The sequence below is a fragment of the Mesoplodon densirostris genome, chromosome 11, assembly GCF_025265405.1.
Source record: "Mesoplodon densirostris isolate mMesDen1 chromosome 11, mMesDen1 primary haplotype, whole genome shotgun sequence".
NCBI lineage: Eukaryota > Metazoa > Chordata > Mammalia > Artiodactyla > Ziphiidae > Mesoplodon > Mesoplodon densirostris.
In genome coordinates this window covers 8,366,263-8,379,785 of record NC_082671.1, presented here as the reverse complement: position 1 = coordinate 8,379,785, position 13,523 = coordinate 8,366,263, and the positions used below count along the sequence as shown (strand labels likewise).

At 51.1% G+C, this 13,523-nt stretch overlaps 1 protein-coding gene across 3 annotated transcripts; it reads left to right on the top strand.

Moving 5' to 3' along the window:
* Positions 1–1,354: 1,354 nt before the first annotated feature.
* Positions 1,355–13,083, top strand: C1RL (complement C1r subcomponent like). Of its 3 annotated transcripts, none has more exons than XM_060113060.1 (6): positions 1,355–1,488; positions 2,063–2,339; positions 6,842–7,028; positions 8,602–8,727; positions 8,853–8,927; positions 11,301–13,083. In XM_060113060.1, the coding sequence occupies exons 1-6, from the start codon at positions 1,421–1,423 to the stop codon at positions 12,137–12,139; spliced, it is 1,572 nt and encodes a 523-aa protein (XP_059969043.1). In that variant the 5' UTR covers positions 1,355–1,420; the 3' UTR covers positions 12,140–13,083. The 3 variants fall into 3 exon arrangements, with proteins under 3 accessions (XP_059969043.1, XP_059969042.1, XP_059969044.1); XM_060113059.1 differs by having other exon boundaries at positions 2,060–2,339; XM_060113061.1 differs by lacking the exon at positions 8,853–8,927 and having other exon boundaries at positions 2,060–2,339.
* Positions 13,084–13,523: the final 440 nt, after the last annotated feature.

Sequence of the window (13,523 nt, the reverse complement as noted above, 5' to 3'; positions counted from 1 at the left end):
TAGTAGTGTGTATGGGTCAATCCCAATCTTCCAATTTACCCCTCCCCCCCTTTATCCCCCCATAACCTTAAGTTTATTTTCTACATCTGTAACTATTTTTGTTTTGTAGATAAGTTCATTTGTAGCCTTTTTGTAGATTCCACAAATAAGCGATAGCATATGATATTGCTCCTTCTCTGTCTGACTTACTTCACTCAGTATGGCAATCTCTAGGTCTGTCCATGTTGCTGCAAATAGCCTTATTTCGTCCTTTTTTATGGCTGAGTAATATTCCATTGTATACACATACCACAACTTCTTTATCCGCTCATCTGTTGATGGACTGAGAGCACAGGCGTGGGTAAGGAGCCTTTCTCAGCAAATGGTAGCCTTTGTGGGTGGAGAATAGGGAGGGAAAGGGTACCCAGGACTCTGCGATGAAGCCACCATGAGCTAAGAGCCTGAGCCCCAGAGGTGCGCAGAACTTCTGGACCAGGCTGGAGTCCACCACAGGACATGACCCTGTGACCTCCAGGGGTGCAGAGGCTGCCCACACCTGCCTACACACCCTCCCCTCCCCTCTCCGATCACAGTGGGTGTGCAGACTGTTGTGAGCCAGCTCTGTGGGCAGCAGGGATCCCCAGTGGGCACACCCCACCCCCTCGCTCACTGGTCAGAGGGAGTCTGTTTCCACGGGGAACAGTTTGTGGGTGACCTCTTAGAACAGGACTCCCAGCCTCCACAAGGGCTTCCTGGTCCCCTACCAAGCTGTGGGTGAGAGTCCCCCTGGGGGTTCAGGGAGGGCAGCCCCTGCCCACAGACATGGCCCCGGCTATCTGCCTTAAAGAAGCTTCGGCCTGGGCCTGACCCCGGCCCTGCGCCAGCCTGACCCTGCTGGACCAGCAGCATCCAGGGGTTGTGGGCAGGATTCAAATACTACCTAAGTGAGTGCCGCCAGCCATGCTTGGTGAGGAGGGAGGGGGAAGGAGGGGCTCCAGTTCAGGCTCACAAACTTCAGTTTCTACAAGAGGCTGGTCACAGAATGAGCCAAGAGGTCAGGGAGGGAGAGGTATGGCCCATTAAAGGGGACAGCCTAACTCACAAGGAGCCATCCTACCGTGTGTGATACATGCACATGGTAAAAATTAAATAGTTTTAAGTAGTGCAAAAGAGTCAGGAGTCAGTGTCCTCCTACCCCTGGTCTCTCCTGAGGGCCAGCGTGGTTTTCGAGATGTTTTTCCCGAGTTGCGGTGGGTGAGCTATTCCTGAATCAGACAGCAGGTGGCGCTCAAGCCAGAGAATTAGAAAAAGGGAACTGTCGAGAGTTACTCAACGCATTTCCAGTAACTTCTCCCTCCTCCCCCGCAGGGCCTTCTCCAGCCCCACTTCCTGTTCCCTGGCCCGGGCCAGGTTCCCTCAGGGCTCAGATGTCGGCTTCCAGATGCCCGGACTCAGAGTGGGGGAACTGTCTCTGGGGAAGCCCCATTCCACTCGCTGCCCAGGCAACACGTGAGTGTGCCTGGAGGGGCTGGAGAGTCTGGGGAGGCTGCGGAGGAGGAGGGTGGGGATACGGAAGGGGACCCAGGGTCAGATGAATACACACACGGCCTCCAGCAGCCCTTCCCGGGGGTGCTCAGGCTCAACGCTCCAGAGAGGACCCCGTCACCTTTAAATGTCCCTGGGGCTTCCCTGGCGGTCCAGCGGTTAACACTGATGCTCCCACCGCAGGGGGGCCGTTTGATCCCTAGTCAGGGAACTAAGACCCCACATGCCATGTGGCCAGAAAAATAAAATAATAAATGGCCCTCACTTGTACTCCTGTCACTCCCTCAGACCCCAGGGGAGGCTGTCTGAAGCAGAAAGCATCCCCTGCGGGGATGAGACTCTCCAGGGAGGTGGGCAATGGTGGAAAACTCACCTTCCTAGCGCGGGCTGACCAGGAGGCTGAAAGAACTGGGGTGAGGGGGGGGCAATAAGGGATTGGCCAGAGGTGCCCAGGCGTCAAGGGCTGAGGCCACCGCTGCTGAGCCTTTGCCAGGCCTCTCAGCCCTCAGCACTGCCTGCCCTGTTCATATCTCAGCAGGCTCCAGGCCACAGCCATGTGGTCCCATCTGCCCTCGCCCACTCCCAGGTGGTGGCTGCTCCTCTGGGGAGTCCTCCAGGCTTGCCGCACGGAGGGCTCCGTGCTCTTGGCCCAGCCACTGCCCCAGAAGCTGACGTCCCCGGGGTACCCAGAACCATATGTTAAAGGCCAAGAGAGCTCCACGGACATCGAGGCTCCAGAGGGCTTTGCTGTGAGGCTCGTCTTCCAGGACTTCGACCTGGAGCCATCCCCGGACTGTGACCGGGACTCAGTCACGGTGAGCTGGGAGGGGCTCTGCGGAGGGAGCCTCCCGGCCTGGAGCCCAGGGGCAGCGGGAGGTGGCCGGCCCCGAGGCGCGAGGCTTACCTGGGAGGCCAGGTGTACCCAGCGCACAGCCTCCCACCGGAGGCCCGGTGCCGACCTGTGCCCCCTGCCGTCTGGGCCCCATAGAAGAGGACAGGGCAGCAGGTCTGGCCCTGCCTTTGGAAGTCTCAGAAAGCAGCACACAAATACTGCGCATCCCTAGAGTCAAAAGCAAGAACGCACGCATCAGTCGTTAAAAATTCATCATCAAGGGCTGCCCTGGTGGCGCAGTGGTTGAGAGTCCACCTGCCGATGCAGGGGACACGGGTTCGTGCCCCGGTCCGGGAGGATCCCGCGTGCCAGGGAGCGGCTGGGCCCGTGAGCCATGGCCGCTGAGCCTGCCGTCCGGAGCCTGTGCTCCGCAACAGGAGAGGCCACAACGGTGAGAGGCCCACGTACCGCAAAAAAAAAAAAAAAAAAAAAAAAAAAATCCATCATCAAGTATGTTGAGTGCCTGCTCAGTCAGGCTAGGAAGCTGGACGTAAATATAATAAAAGATTAGGTGACTATGAGTTTCCCTTAGAGGCGCTATAGCAAAACCTCACACATGACAAGGGCATTATTCAGAATAAGGACACTTTAAAAACAGAATTTTACGTTACCTTTTTTTAAAAACTATATTTATTTATTTATTTATTTCTGGCTGCGTTGGGTCTTCGTTGCTGTGCGCGGGCTTTCTCTAGTTGTGGTGACTGAGGGCTACTCTTCGTTGCGGTGCACGGGCTTCTCACTGCGGTGACTTCTTTTGTTGCGGAGCACGGGCTCTAGGCGCACAGGCTTCAGTAGTTGTGGCACACAGGCTCAGTAGTTGTGGTTCACAGGCTCTAGAGCGCAGGCTCAGTAGTTGTGGCACATGGGCCTAGTTGCTCTGTGGCACGTGGGATCTTCCCGGACCAGGGCTCAAACAGGTGTCCCCTGCATTGGCAGGCGTATTCTTAACCACTGTGCCACCAGGGAAGTCCCTACATTATCTTTTGGTTTAAATTTTATTTCTATCCAAATAATACATGCGCATAATTTTAAAAAAAAATAAGAGTACGCCAAGGCTTATCATCCCCAGCCTCCTCCCCCTGCCCCATTGCTGCTCCCCAGGGCAGTCATTTATGATTCATGTAGCTGTTTCATCTGGTATTTATGTTCAGAAGTATAAATAATTTCTCTATTAACTTCCAGCTGTAAAAGATGAGGACTAGCTTTATCTCTCTTAGACCTTCACCACCCACGTTTCCCCTCCCCCATCCTCTCAGTTTACCTCTATTATCGTTTTTAGTTAAAGCTATATTCATGTTTTACATCATTATGACTTTAAAATGCTTACATCTGTGCACATGGTGTACAATTTCCTTTCTCCAGCTTTTGGATTTCCCAGCAGTCCATGACTACATAGTGTTTTGGGGGTTTGGGGGGTTTTTGTTTTGATTTTTAGTTTGCTGAGTTCTCTCTGTAACAAATCTCCCCCAAACTCTCAGCCAGGAGAGTAAATCTCTCAACATCTTCAAGTACAAATCTCAGTCTCTCAGTCTTCCTTTGCAGTTGGTGACATCCCACCCCATCCCACATGGGGTGACGTCCCCATGACTTATTTCTTCAGTCTGAGTTCTTTGCTTTTTAAGCCTTCACTTGTCTGGGAGTTCCCTTTTCCCACATTCTGGAGATTCCTTTTACTTGTCCTGTGTTGGAAGTGACTCTCATCTCCTTCTCTTTCTTGGTTTACTCTCTCCTTTTGGAGAAGCATATTCTCCTCCAGAAAGGGAATGAGAGAACATTTTAGAGCATCTTATATAGCCCTGAATGTCTTAGTTCTCCCCTCACACCTGGTGGATAGTTTCTCTGGATCACATTCTAGGTTAGAAGTCATTTTCTCTCAGAATTTTAATGACATTGTCTTCTAGCCCTAGTGTTGTTAGAACTCCTGATCTCTAGTTCTCTCTAGAACTTTCAGCATATTTTCCTTATTACCAGCATTCTGAACTTTCATCAGGATGTGCCTTGATGCAGGTCAGGTCATTCTGTACTCATTGTACAGGGTTCTTTTAATCCAGAGACTCTCTTGCAAGACCCTTCAATTTGAGAATGTTCTTGTATTAATTTTTAAATCATTTCCAGACATCTACTTTATTTTCTCCTTCTGGAACTCCTATAATTTCACTGTTGTTAGGTTCTGGACAGATTATCCAGTTTTGTTATCCATTCTGTTCTGTTTTCCATCTCTTTGTCTTTTTGTTCCACTTTGTGGGAGATCTCATTGTAAATACCAACTTCTTAATGATTTTTTTTCTGCTAACATTTTTTCGTGTCTAAAGGTTCATTCTCATTTTCTAAACGTGCCTTTTTGTTGAATCTTGTTCTTGTTTCGTAGAGGCAATATCCACTCTTTTCTCTCTATTGGGATTATTTTAAAACATTTCTCTGCTCCCTGTATTCTCTCTTCTTCACCAAGTTCCTTTGTACTGTTCATTTGTTCTGGCCTCTGCTTTTCATGTTGGAGACTTTCCTGCAACGTGTGATAATCCTTGGCTGTCCAATCATATTTAAGAGTGATGTGCAGAACGCTCTTGGATGCTCTGTGTGGATAGCTGAAATCTGTCAAACGACAGGTTTGGAAATCGGGTTATCCACGAGGTGACCCAGATGTACTGCTGGGGTCCTCCTGCACATCCACAGCAGAAGGGTGTTCTCTGGTGACAGCTGGTTTCTTCAGAGGAATCCTCCCGTCTCCTGCTTACGCCAGTTCTGACACCACCCAGGGATCTGTGATCAGAACCTGCTGCTTTCTGTTGCCCCAGCCCAAGACTCAGGTCACATGTGTCCATCTCCACTCCACCTTCCAAACTCTGTGGGCATATCTCAGCAGCTCTCACCTCCCCTCACCTTTTTGTCCTTGATAACATATCCATTTTTATCCCTCTGCTGTCCTATTAGTGGGATTTGAGGTAGGAGAGGAGATAAATGCATGTATTTATTTATTCAGGTTTAGCTGAAGTCGGGACTACACTTTATTCAACTCAGCCTATGTCTGTCGAGCACCTACAGAGCCCTGTTCTCCTTAGCCTTGAATAATTTTAATCCCAGCCTGACTCTTCCCTTGTCACTGACGGAGTTCAAGCTCAGGAATAGGATTGTTCCCTCCTTCCTGCTTCCAGAGTAAATCACACACACACACACACACGCACACACCTCAAATGCAGAATTCAACACACTGTAACCTAGTTCATCTTTTGCTGGTCAGGATCCTCAGCCAGACTCTGGTCTCCTCGGTAGCAGAGCTGTGTCTTAATTCACATGGCCCTGTATCCCCAGCACCTAGCACAGCATCTCCCACACAGAACATAATAAACAGCTGTTTGTCAAAGGAATAAAGGAAAGAATGAATGAAACCCAAGCTTGTCATGCGTGTAGGACACAAAACACAGTGATTTCTGAATGAGCGGGTATTTGGTATCACTTTCCCCACTGCTTTTCTGCAGATACTGGAGAGCTGCCCTAGGACACAGTGGTGTCCTGGCTGGAAGGGGCCTCAACAGACCACTTTATAGGAGAGGAAACTAAGATCTTGGGAGAATGAAGGAATGAAGAGCCAGCAAGAACCCAGGATATGTGGATCAGTATGAAAGTCAGCAATAAAATGAGTTGAGCAGTGAGCTGTATGCCCAGGAGAGAGATTAAACATGAAGCGGTGGCCAGGGGAACTCCTTCCGAGGTGCCCTTCCTTGGGTTGGGGAACCCATAGGAAGGCATTTGAGCAGGGTTTTGATTTAAGTTAGGCAACAATAGACAGTGTAACCACACCGTGTACATTTTGTGTCCTTAGATTCCATACCTTGCGGGGGCTTCATTTATAGTTTTGGGGGTAAGAGGAGAGACACTCCAAAAGAAGGACAACAGGGAAGGCCAGGAACCCCAGGGGCTCAGTCTGTGCAGAGGGTCTTCTCGCTTCTCAGATGTTGGCCATAGGAAGTTACTCAGAGAAGTGAAATGTGATGCAGGTGGAGGAAGCCGGACGGGAGGGACTTATGTCTGCATATTCATTGATTCAAAGCTGTGATGCTGTAGGTACCATGTTGAGCATCAGGGACTCAGTGGGGAGCAAAATAGATGTAGTTCCTGCCTTCTTAGAACTTATAATCCAGTTATTATAAGTTTCTATTTCAATTCTTGAAATATGGTGGGCTGTATGAGATAAGCATGGCAGGCTAAAGAAATCTGCTAGGTATCTGGTCATGGATGGAAGAAACCTGGGAGCCAGTAATGGAACAGGAAGCAACTTGAGGAAGGCTCCACGGGGTGGTGTGGTTTCTGAGCCCCAGCGGTATGTAGACCTTCAAGGCGGGGCTGGGGTCCAGGCTCTCGCATGACCCTGTGACCACCTCTGGTGCAGATTCACCCCACGCCTGCCTGCCCCCCTTCTCCTTTCAGATCACAGCCAGTGGAATGGATCCCAGCCGGTTCTGTGGGCAGCAGGGCTCCCTGCTGGGCAGCCCCCCTGGTCAGAGGGAGTTTGTGTCCTCAGGGAACAGTTTGCGGCTGACCTTCCGTGCACCCGCCTCTGAGGACAGGACCCCGGGCCTCCACAGGGGCTTCCTGGCCCTCTACCAAGCCGTGGGTGAGTGAGCCCCTTGGGGTGCAGGGAGGGAAGCCCCTGCCCATAGCCCTGGCCCCTGGTATCTTGAAGTGACAAGTGGAAGCTGAGGCTGGGGGCTCGGGACACCTGGGCTCAGCCCCTTGCTGCCCGGCCCGCCCTGCTGGTGAGCAGCCCAGTCACAGGGGCACCCAGCTCAGCTTCTGTCTCCCTGCATATTTACAGGCCCAGCACTTGCAGATCATCTCGTTTTTCAAGAGAAGCCAAAAATTCAGATTTTTAAGTGAAATTCTAGATTTTCAAATGGTAGCCCCAGCTTTTTTGAAAGATAATATATGCCCACAGTAAAATTTTCAAAAAAATAATCTTCCTCTAACCTCTGGCCCTTAATCCCTGGCTATTCTGTCCAGAAACGACCGTGTTCTCTATTTCCTGGGTATTCTTCCAAAGACATTCCAGGCCACTCTAATATAAATATTGTGGGGAGTGTGTGTTGCTAATAGTCACGATGTTTTAAATTTGCCATTTTTCATTCAATGATATATGTTTTCTTTCTTTTTTTTTTTTTTTGTTTTTGTTTTTGGCCATGCTGTGCAGCTTCTGGGGTCTTAGTTCCCCAATCAGGGATCAAACTCAGGATCAAAATCAGGCCCCGGTGGTGAAAGCGCTGAGTCCCAACCACTGGACTGACAGGGAACTGCTTCAATGATATGTCTTAAAGATCATCCCATATACACGTGGTTAACATTCCCTAATTCTTTTTTTTTTTTTTTTTTTTTTTTTTGCGGTACGCGGGCCTCTCACTGTTGTGGCCTCTCCTGTCGCGGAGCACAGGCTCTGGACGCGCAGGCTCAGCGGCCATGGCTCACGGGCCCAGCCGCTCCGCGGCATGTGGGATCTTCCTGGACCGGGGCACGAACCCATGTCCCCTGCATCGGCAGGCGGACTCTCAACCACTGTGCCACCAGGGAAGCCCATGCCTAATTCTTTTTAATGACCATACAATATCCCTTTGATTGATGCATCATAATATATTTAATTAGTCCTCCACTGATAGGTAGTTTTCTCCCACAAACAGTACTGCTCTGAATATCTTCATATATACATCTTTGAGCACATATATGAGGATAAATTCTTAGAAATAAAAAAGTGAAACACATTTGCAATTTTAATTTTGATATTGCTAAATTTCCCTACAAAAGTTTTGCTCATTTACACTCCCACTAACCATATATGAAAATGCCTGTTTCCCATACCCTACTTTCACAGTTACTTTCAAACTTTTATAGCATTAAGAATCTGCAGTGAAAAATAATTCAAATAATAAAAAAAAAAAGAAGACTGTGCTGGGAATTCCCTGATGGTCCAGTGGTTAGGACTCCGCGCATTCACTGCCGAGGGCCCGGGTTCTGTCCCTAGTTGGGGAACTAAGGTCCTGCAAGCCATGCGGCCAAAAAAAAATTTTTTTTTATTTAAAAAATAAAATTAAAGAAAGACTGTGCAGGTCAAACTAAATATGGCTACGGACCAGAATCAGTCCCTGGGTTGCCAGTTTGCAGTTCTGTTCTCTGACCTATTGACCTCTGGTTTCCTTTAGGTATGAATCATAGTCAGCCCATCAGCCAGGCCTGTGGGGACCCTGAGACCATCAACACACCTGGAAACAACTCCACTGAGATCCAGAGCCACTGCCAGGAGCCCTATTATCAGGCTATGCCCGCAGGTGAGTCCCCACCTGCTGAAGAACCAGCTCCGACCTGCCTCACTCCCCCCAAGAGGTCTGAAGCCTCTTTCAGCCCCTCCTCCCAATTCTGAGCCTGTTCTGTGCCCCCCTCATTTCACTCCCAGGGACACTCACCTGCACCGCCCAGGTGCCCTGGAAGCAGACACAGGAGAGGGAGGAGGTTCCTCGCTGTGTGCCTGGTGAGTGGGGACCTGTAGCACCATGGCGGTGGCCACTTCCCAGACAAGCCTCAGCTGCTGCACGGGACCTGTCTAAGGGCGCAGGACAGCCATAGAATAGAAAGGGGGAGGTGAAGGCAGAAAGTGAGGAAGAAAAGGGGAACCAAGGAGGCCCAGAAAAGGAGAAGGAAGGAGCTCATCCCTTCTCCTTCGAGGATCAAGGGATAACTGGGAAACGAAAAGTCAGAAGGAAGCTAATCACAGGGACAGATGAGTTGAAATAAGAGAAAACCCTCTTTTGACGTGGTCTGCTTTAGCGATACACAGACAGGCTCTCGGTCCCCAAAATATGTCCCTGCCTTGATGCCACAGCACCAGAAAGCCCAACATTAAAAAAAAAAAATTGGGGGGCTTCCCTGGTGGCGCAGTGGTTGGGAGTCCACCTGCCGATGCAGGGGACACGGGTTCGTGCCCCTGTCTGGGAGGATCCTGCATACCGCGGAGCGGCTGGGCCCGTGAGCCATGGCCGCTGAGCCTGCGCGTCCGGAGCCTGGGCTCCGCAATGGGAGAGGCCACAGCGGTGAGAGGCTCACGTACCGCAAAAAAAAAAAAATTGTGAGATTAAATTCATATAACATAAAAATCACTATTGCAAAGTGTACAATTAAGTAATTTTTAGTGTATTCATCATGTTGTGCAACCATTACTACTTATTCTAGAGCATTTTCATCACCCCAAAAAGAAACTCCAACTCTCCCTTCTCCCATCTCCTGGCAACCACTAACTACTTTCTATCTCTATGGATTTTATTCTGGACATTTTACGTCAACGGAATCATATAATAGCTTTTGTGTCTGGCTTCTTTCATTTAGCATAATGTTTTCAAGGTCCATCCACGTTGTAGCATGTATCAGTACTCCATTCCTTTTCTTTTCTTTTCTTTTTTTGGCCAAGCTGTCCAGCATGTTGCATCTTAGCTCCCCAAGCAGGAATCAAACCTGTGCCCCTTGCAGTGGAAGCAGGGAGTCTTAACCACTGGACCGCCAGGGAAGTCCCAGTATTCTATTCCTTTTCATGGTTGAATAGAATTCCACTGTACAGATAGACCACATTTTGTTTATCCATTCATAGATTGATAGACATTTGGGTTGTTTTCACTTTTTGCCTTTTATGAATATTGCGGCAGTGAGCATTCATATACAAGTTTCTGTTTGAACACGTCTTCAGGTCTCTTGGGTATAGACTTAGGAGTGGAATTGTTGGTTCACATCCTAACTCTGTTTAACTTTTTGAGGAACTGCCACACTGTTTTCCACAGTGACTGCACCATTTTACATTCCCACCAGCAATAGATGAGGGTTCAGGTCCACCATTTTGGGGTTCTTTGTGGGGAGGTGTTGGTTTTCTTAATATTTTGGCCCAGCCTAGTGGCTTGTGGGACTGTAGCTCCCCCACCAGGGATGGAACCGGCACCCTCGGCAGTGAAAGCACAGAGTCCTAACCACGGAACCGCCAGGGAATTCCCTCAGATCCACCATTTTTGAAACCCAGTTTTTTGAGTCAAACATGCCTTTCTAACCCACTCTGAGTACAGTTCTCAAGTTTTACTCCTGAGCCACAGAAAACTCTAGGGGCAGAGCCTGACATAGTGCTTTGGGAGGGGGAGATGTTAAAAATGGAGAAACAGGACTTCCCTGGTGGCGCAGTGGTTGGGAGTCCGCCTGCCAATGCAGGGGATACGGGTTTTCAGCCCTGGTCCAGGAGGATCCCACGTGCCGTGGAGCAGCTAGGCCCATGTGCCACAACTACTGAGCCTGAGCTCTAGAGCCCACGAGCCACAACTACTGAGCCTGTGTGCCACAACTACTGAAGCCCGTGCGCCTAGAGCCTGTGCTCCACAACAAGAGAAGCCACCGCAATGAGAAGCCTACGCACCGCAAGGGTAGCCCCAGCTCACCACAGCTAGAGAAAAGCCTGTGCACAGCAATGAAGACCCAATGCAGCCAAAAATAAATAAATAAATAAATATTTTTTTTTTTTTAATGGAGAAATGACCCAGAAACAAGGACAGGAGACACTGAAGACAAACTCTGCTTGCTGCACGATTTTGCTCAAAGGAGGTCCCACCAAGAGTCTAAAAAAGTGGCTTAGGACTTCCCTGGCAGTCCGGTGGTTAAGACTCCGCATTTCCACTGTAGGGGGCACCGGTTCCATCCCTGGTCGGGGAACTAAGATCCTGCATGCCTCGCGGTGTGGCAAAATAAATAAATAAATAAAAATTAAAATTAAAAAGTGGATTTAAAATGGCTGAGGAGGCAGGAGAAAGAGCACTTCACAGAAGTAGGTTTTCAGATGCAGCGGCTGGTTTTTCACTTTACCCCTCCTCTCTCCCAGTCTGCGGACGGCCGGTCATCCCCATCGCCCAGAGCAGGGAGCACGTTGGTGCCTCCAGAGCTGAGCTGGGCAACTTCCCCTGGCAGGCCTTGACCAGCATCTACGGCCGAGGTGGCGGGGCCCTGCTGGGCGACAGGTGGATCCTCACCGCCGCCCACACCATCTACCCCAAGGGCGGTATCTTCCTCGGGAAGAGCCGGCGCGCGGAGGTGTTCCTGGGCCACACGGACATCGAGGAGATGCTGGAGCTGGGCGGCCACCCGGTGCGCCGCGTGGTCGTGCACCCAGACTACCGCCCGGACCAGACCCACAACTTCCACGGGGACATCGCCCTCCTGGAGCTGCGGCACAGTGTCCCCCTGGGCCCCCGCCTCCTCCCGGTCTGCCTGCCCGACCGCAAGGCCCTGTACCGCCCGGGCCTGGTAGGCTACGTCAGTGGCTTTGGCGTGGAGAACGGCCGGTTGACCACGGAGCTGAAATACTCCCGGCTGCCCGTGGCCCCGAGGGCGGCCTGCGAGGCCTGGCTCCGAGAGAAGCGGAGGACCGAGGTGTTCTCCGGCAGCATGTTCTGCGCCGGGGACAGCACGCGGCCGCAGAGTGTCTGCCAGGGGGACAGTGGTGGTGCCTACGTGGTGTGGGACGATCGTGCCCATCGCTGGGTGGCCACGGGCATCGTATCCTGGGGCATTGGGTGTGGTGAGGGGTACGGCTTCTACACCAAAGTGCTCAACTACGTGCACTGGATCAGAGGAGTGATGGGCGGGAAGGATGACCCTGGGGTGCTGAGCAGGGGCACCCACCGTGGAGCCCAGACGGGAGAGGGCTGGGTTGAGGACTGAGCCCTGGGCGTGGGGCGGTGGGGACAGAGATTCCTATTCAGGTCACGGCTGCAGCAAACCACTGAGCCAGAGAAATCCTCCGCGTCCCTCAGCCGCCTTCTCACCCTCCACCTTCCTGCGGGTTTGCGCGCTACACCCACACGTCTCCTCGAGTTTCCGCTTTGAACTTCATCCCCTGGGACACGGCATCTTCTGCACTCTCCAGAGAGAAGTCACCTCATCCTCCTGTTCAAGTGCAGTGTGGGAAAGTAGTCTCAGTTCATTTCATTTCTGAAACACTTCAAAGCCCCTGTGGTCGACCTTCAAAGAGTCAAATAGTCTTGGCTTCACTAGCACAACTCCTTGGCTGCAATTATAGTCACAGCTCTTTACGTTGTTTTGTATCTTCTTATATCAGGCGCTTCCCACGTGTTACTTCACTGACTCCTCACACCAGCTTTGCAAAGGATGAGTTATTATCCACGCTTTACCAAGGAGGAAACTGAAGCTCAGGGAGATGAAGGGGCTTTTCCAAGCCCCACAGCTGATACAGGACGGTGAAGGCATGTCCCTTCCAGGACACCTCGACAGCTCTCAGGTGTCCTCAAGACCTACTGTATCACCCACTCCCCGATCCCCGCATCCTTTTAGATTCTCCCTCCTGGGAATTCCTGCCTCGGTGAAGCTGACAACAGCTGGCTCACACTTTCCTGCTGGCCGCACTCCTGCAGACACCTCGGTGAGCCCAGCCCTGGGCTGGACGGTCCTGCAGGCACCCCCAGAGCTGCTGGACACCCCGGGCCATGTCCCCAACATCAAGCACACTGCTCCCCCTGAAAAGACCAACTCTTTCATTTTTAGTAAGGACTTGATGTCACTTACAGTAAAGACACAAGTAAAATACAGTTGTTCAAATGGAAAACAAATAAAAAGACACAAATAAGAAACAATTGTTCAGGGGCTTCCCGGGTGGCGCAGTGGTTGAGAGTCTGCCTGCCGAGGCAGGGGACACGGGTTCGTGCCCCAGTCCGGGAGGATCCCACATGCCGCGGAGTGGCTGGGCCCGTGAGCCATGGCCGCTGAGCCTGCGCGTCCGGAGCCTGTGCTCCGCAACGGGAGAGGCCACAACAGTGAGAGGCCCGCGTACCGCAAAAAAAAAAAAAAAAAAAAAAAAAAACAGATTCCCCTTCTTTCTTGCCTCCTGACCTGCCCCTTACCCTTCTCCCCTATCTTTTGTCCTTCCTCACCTGACAAGGCCACGGATCACGCCGCGGATCATGTCATGGAGCAGCCCCGCCGGCAGACTCAGCCCTCAGCTCTGACATATAAACCTGCTGGAAATCCTCCAACCCTCCAACCTAGGCTGATGTTGCCTCTCCCATGTGCCTCCTCTCAGACTACATGC

Bases quoted from the DNA above. Each gene is read 5' to 3' on its own strand.
- C1RL (XM_060113059.1), top strand. From the start codon at position 1,421: ATGCCCGGACTCAGAGTGGGGGAACTGTCTCTGGGGAAGCCCCATTCC. The intron at 1,489-2,059 runs GTGAGTGTGCCT...TTCATATCTCAG, and splicing joins ACTCGCTGCCCAGGCAACAC to CAGGCTCCAGGCCACAGCCA. The intron at 8,928-11,300 runs GTGAGTGGGGAC...CCTCTCTCCCAG, and splicing joins GGTTCCTCGCTGTGTGCCTG to TCTGCGGACGGCCGGTCATC.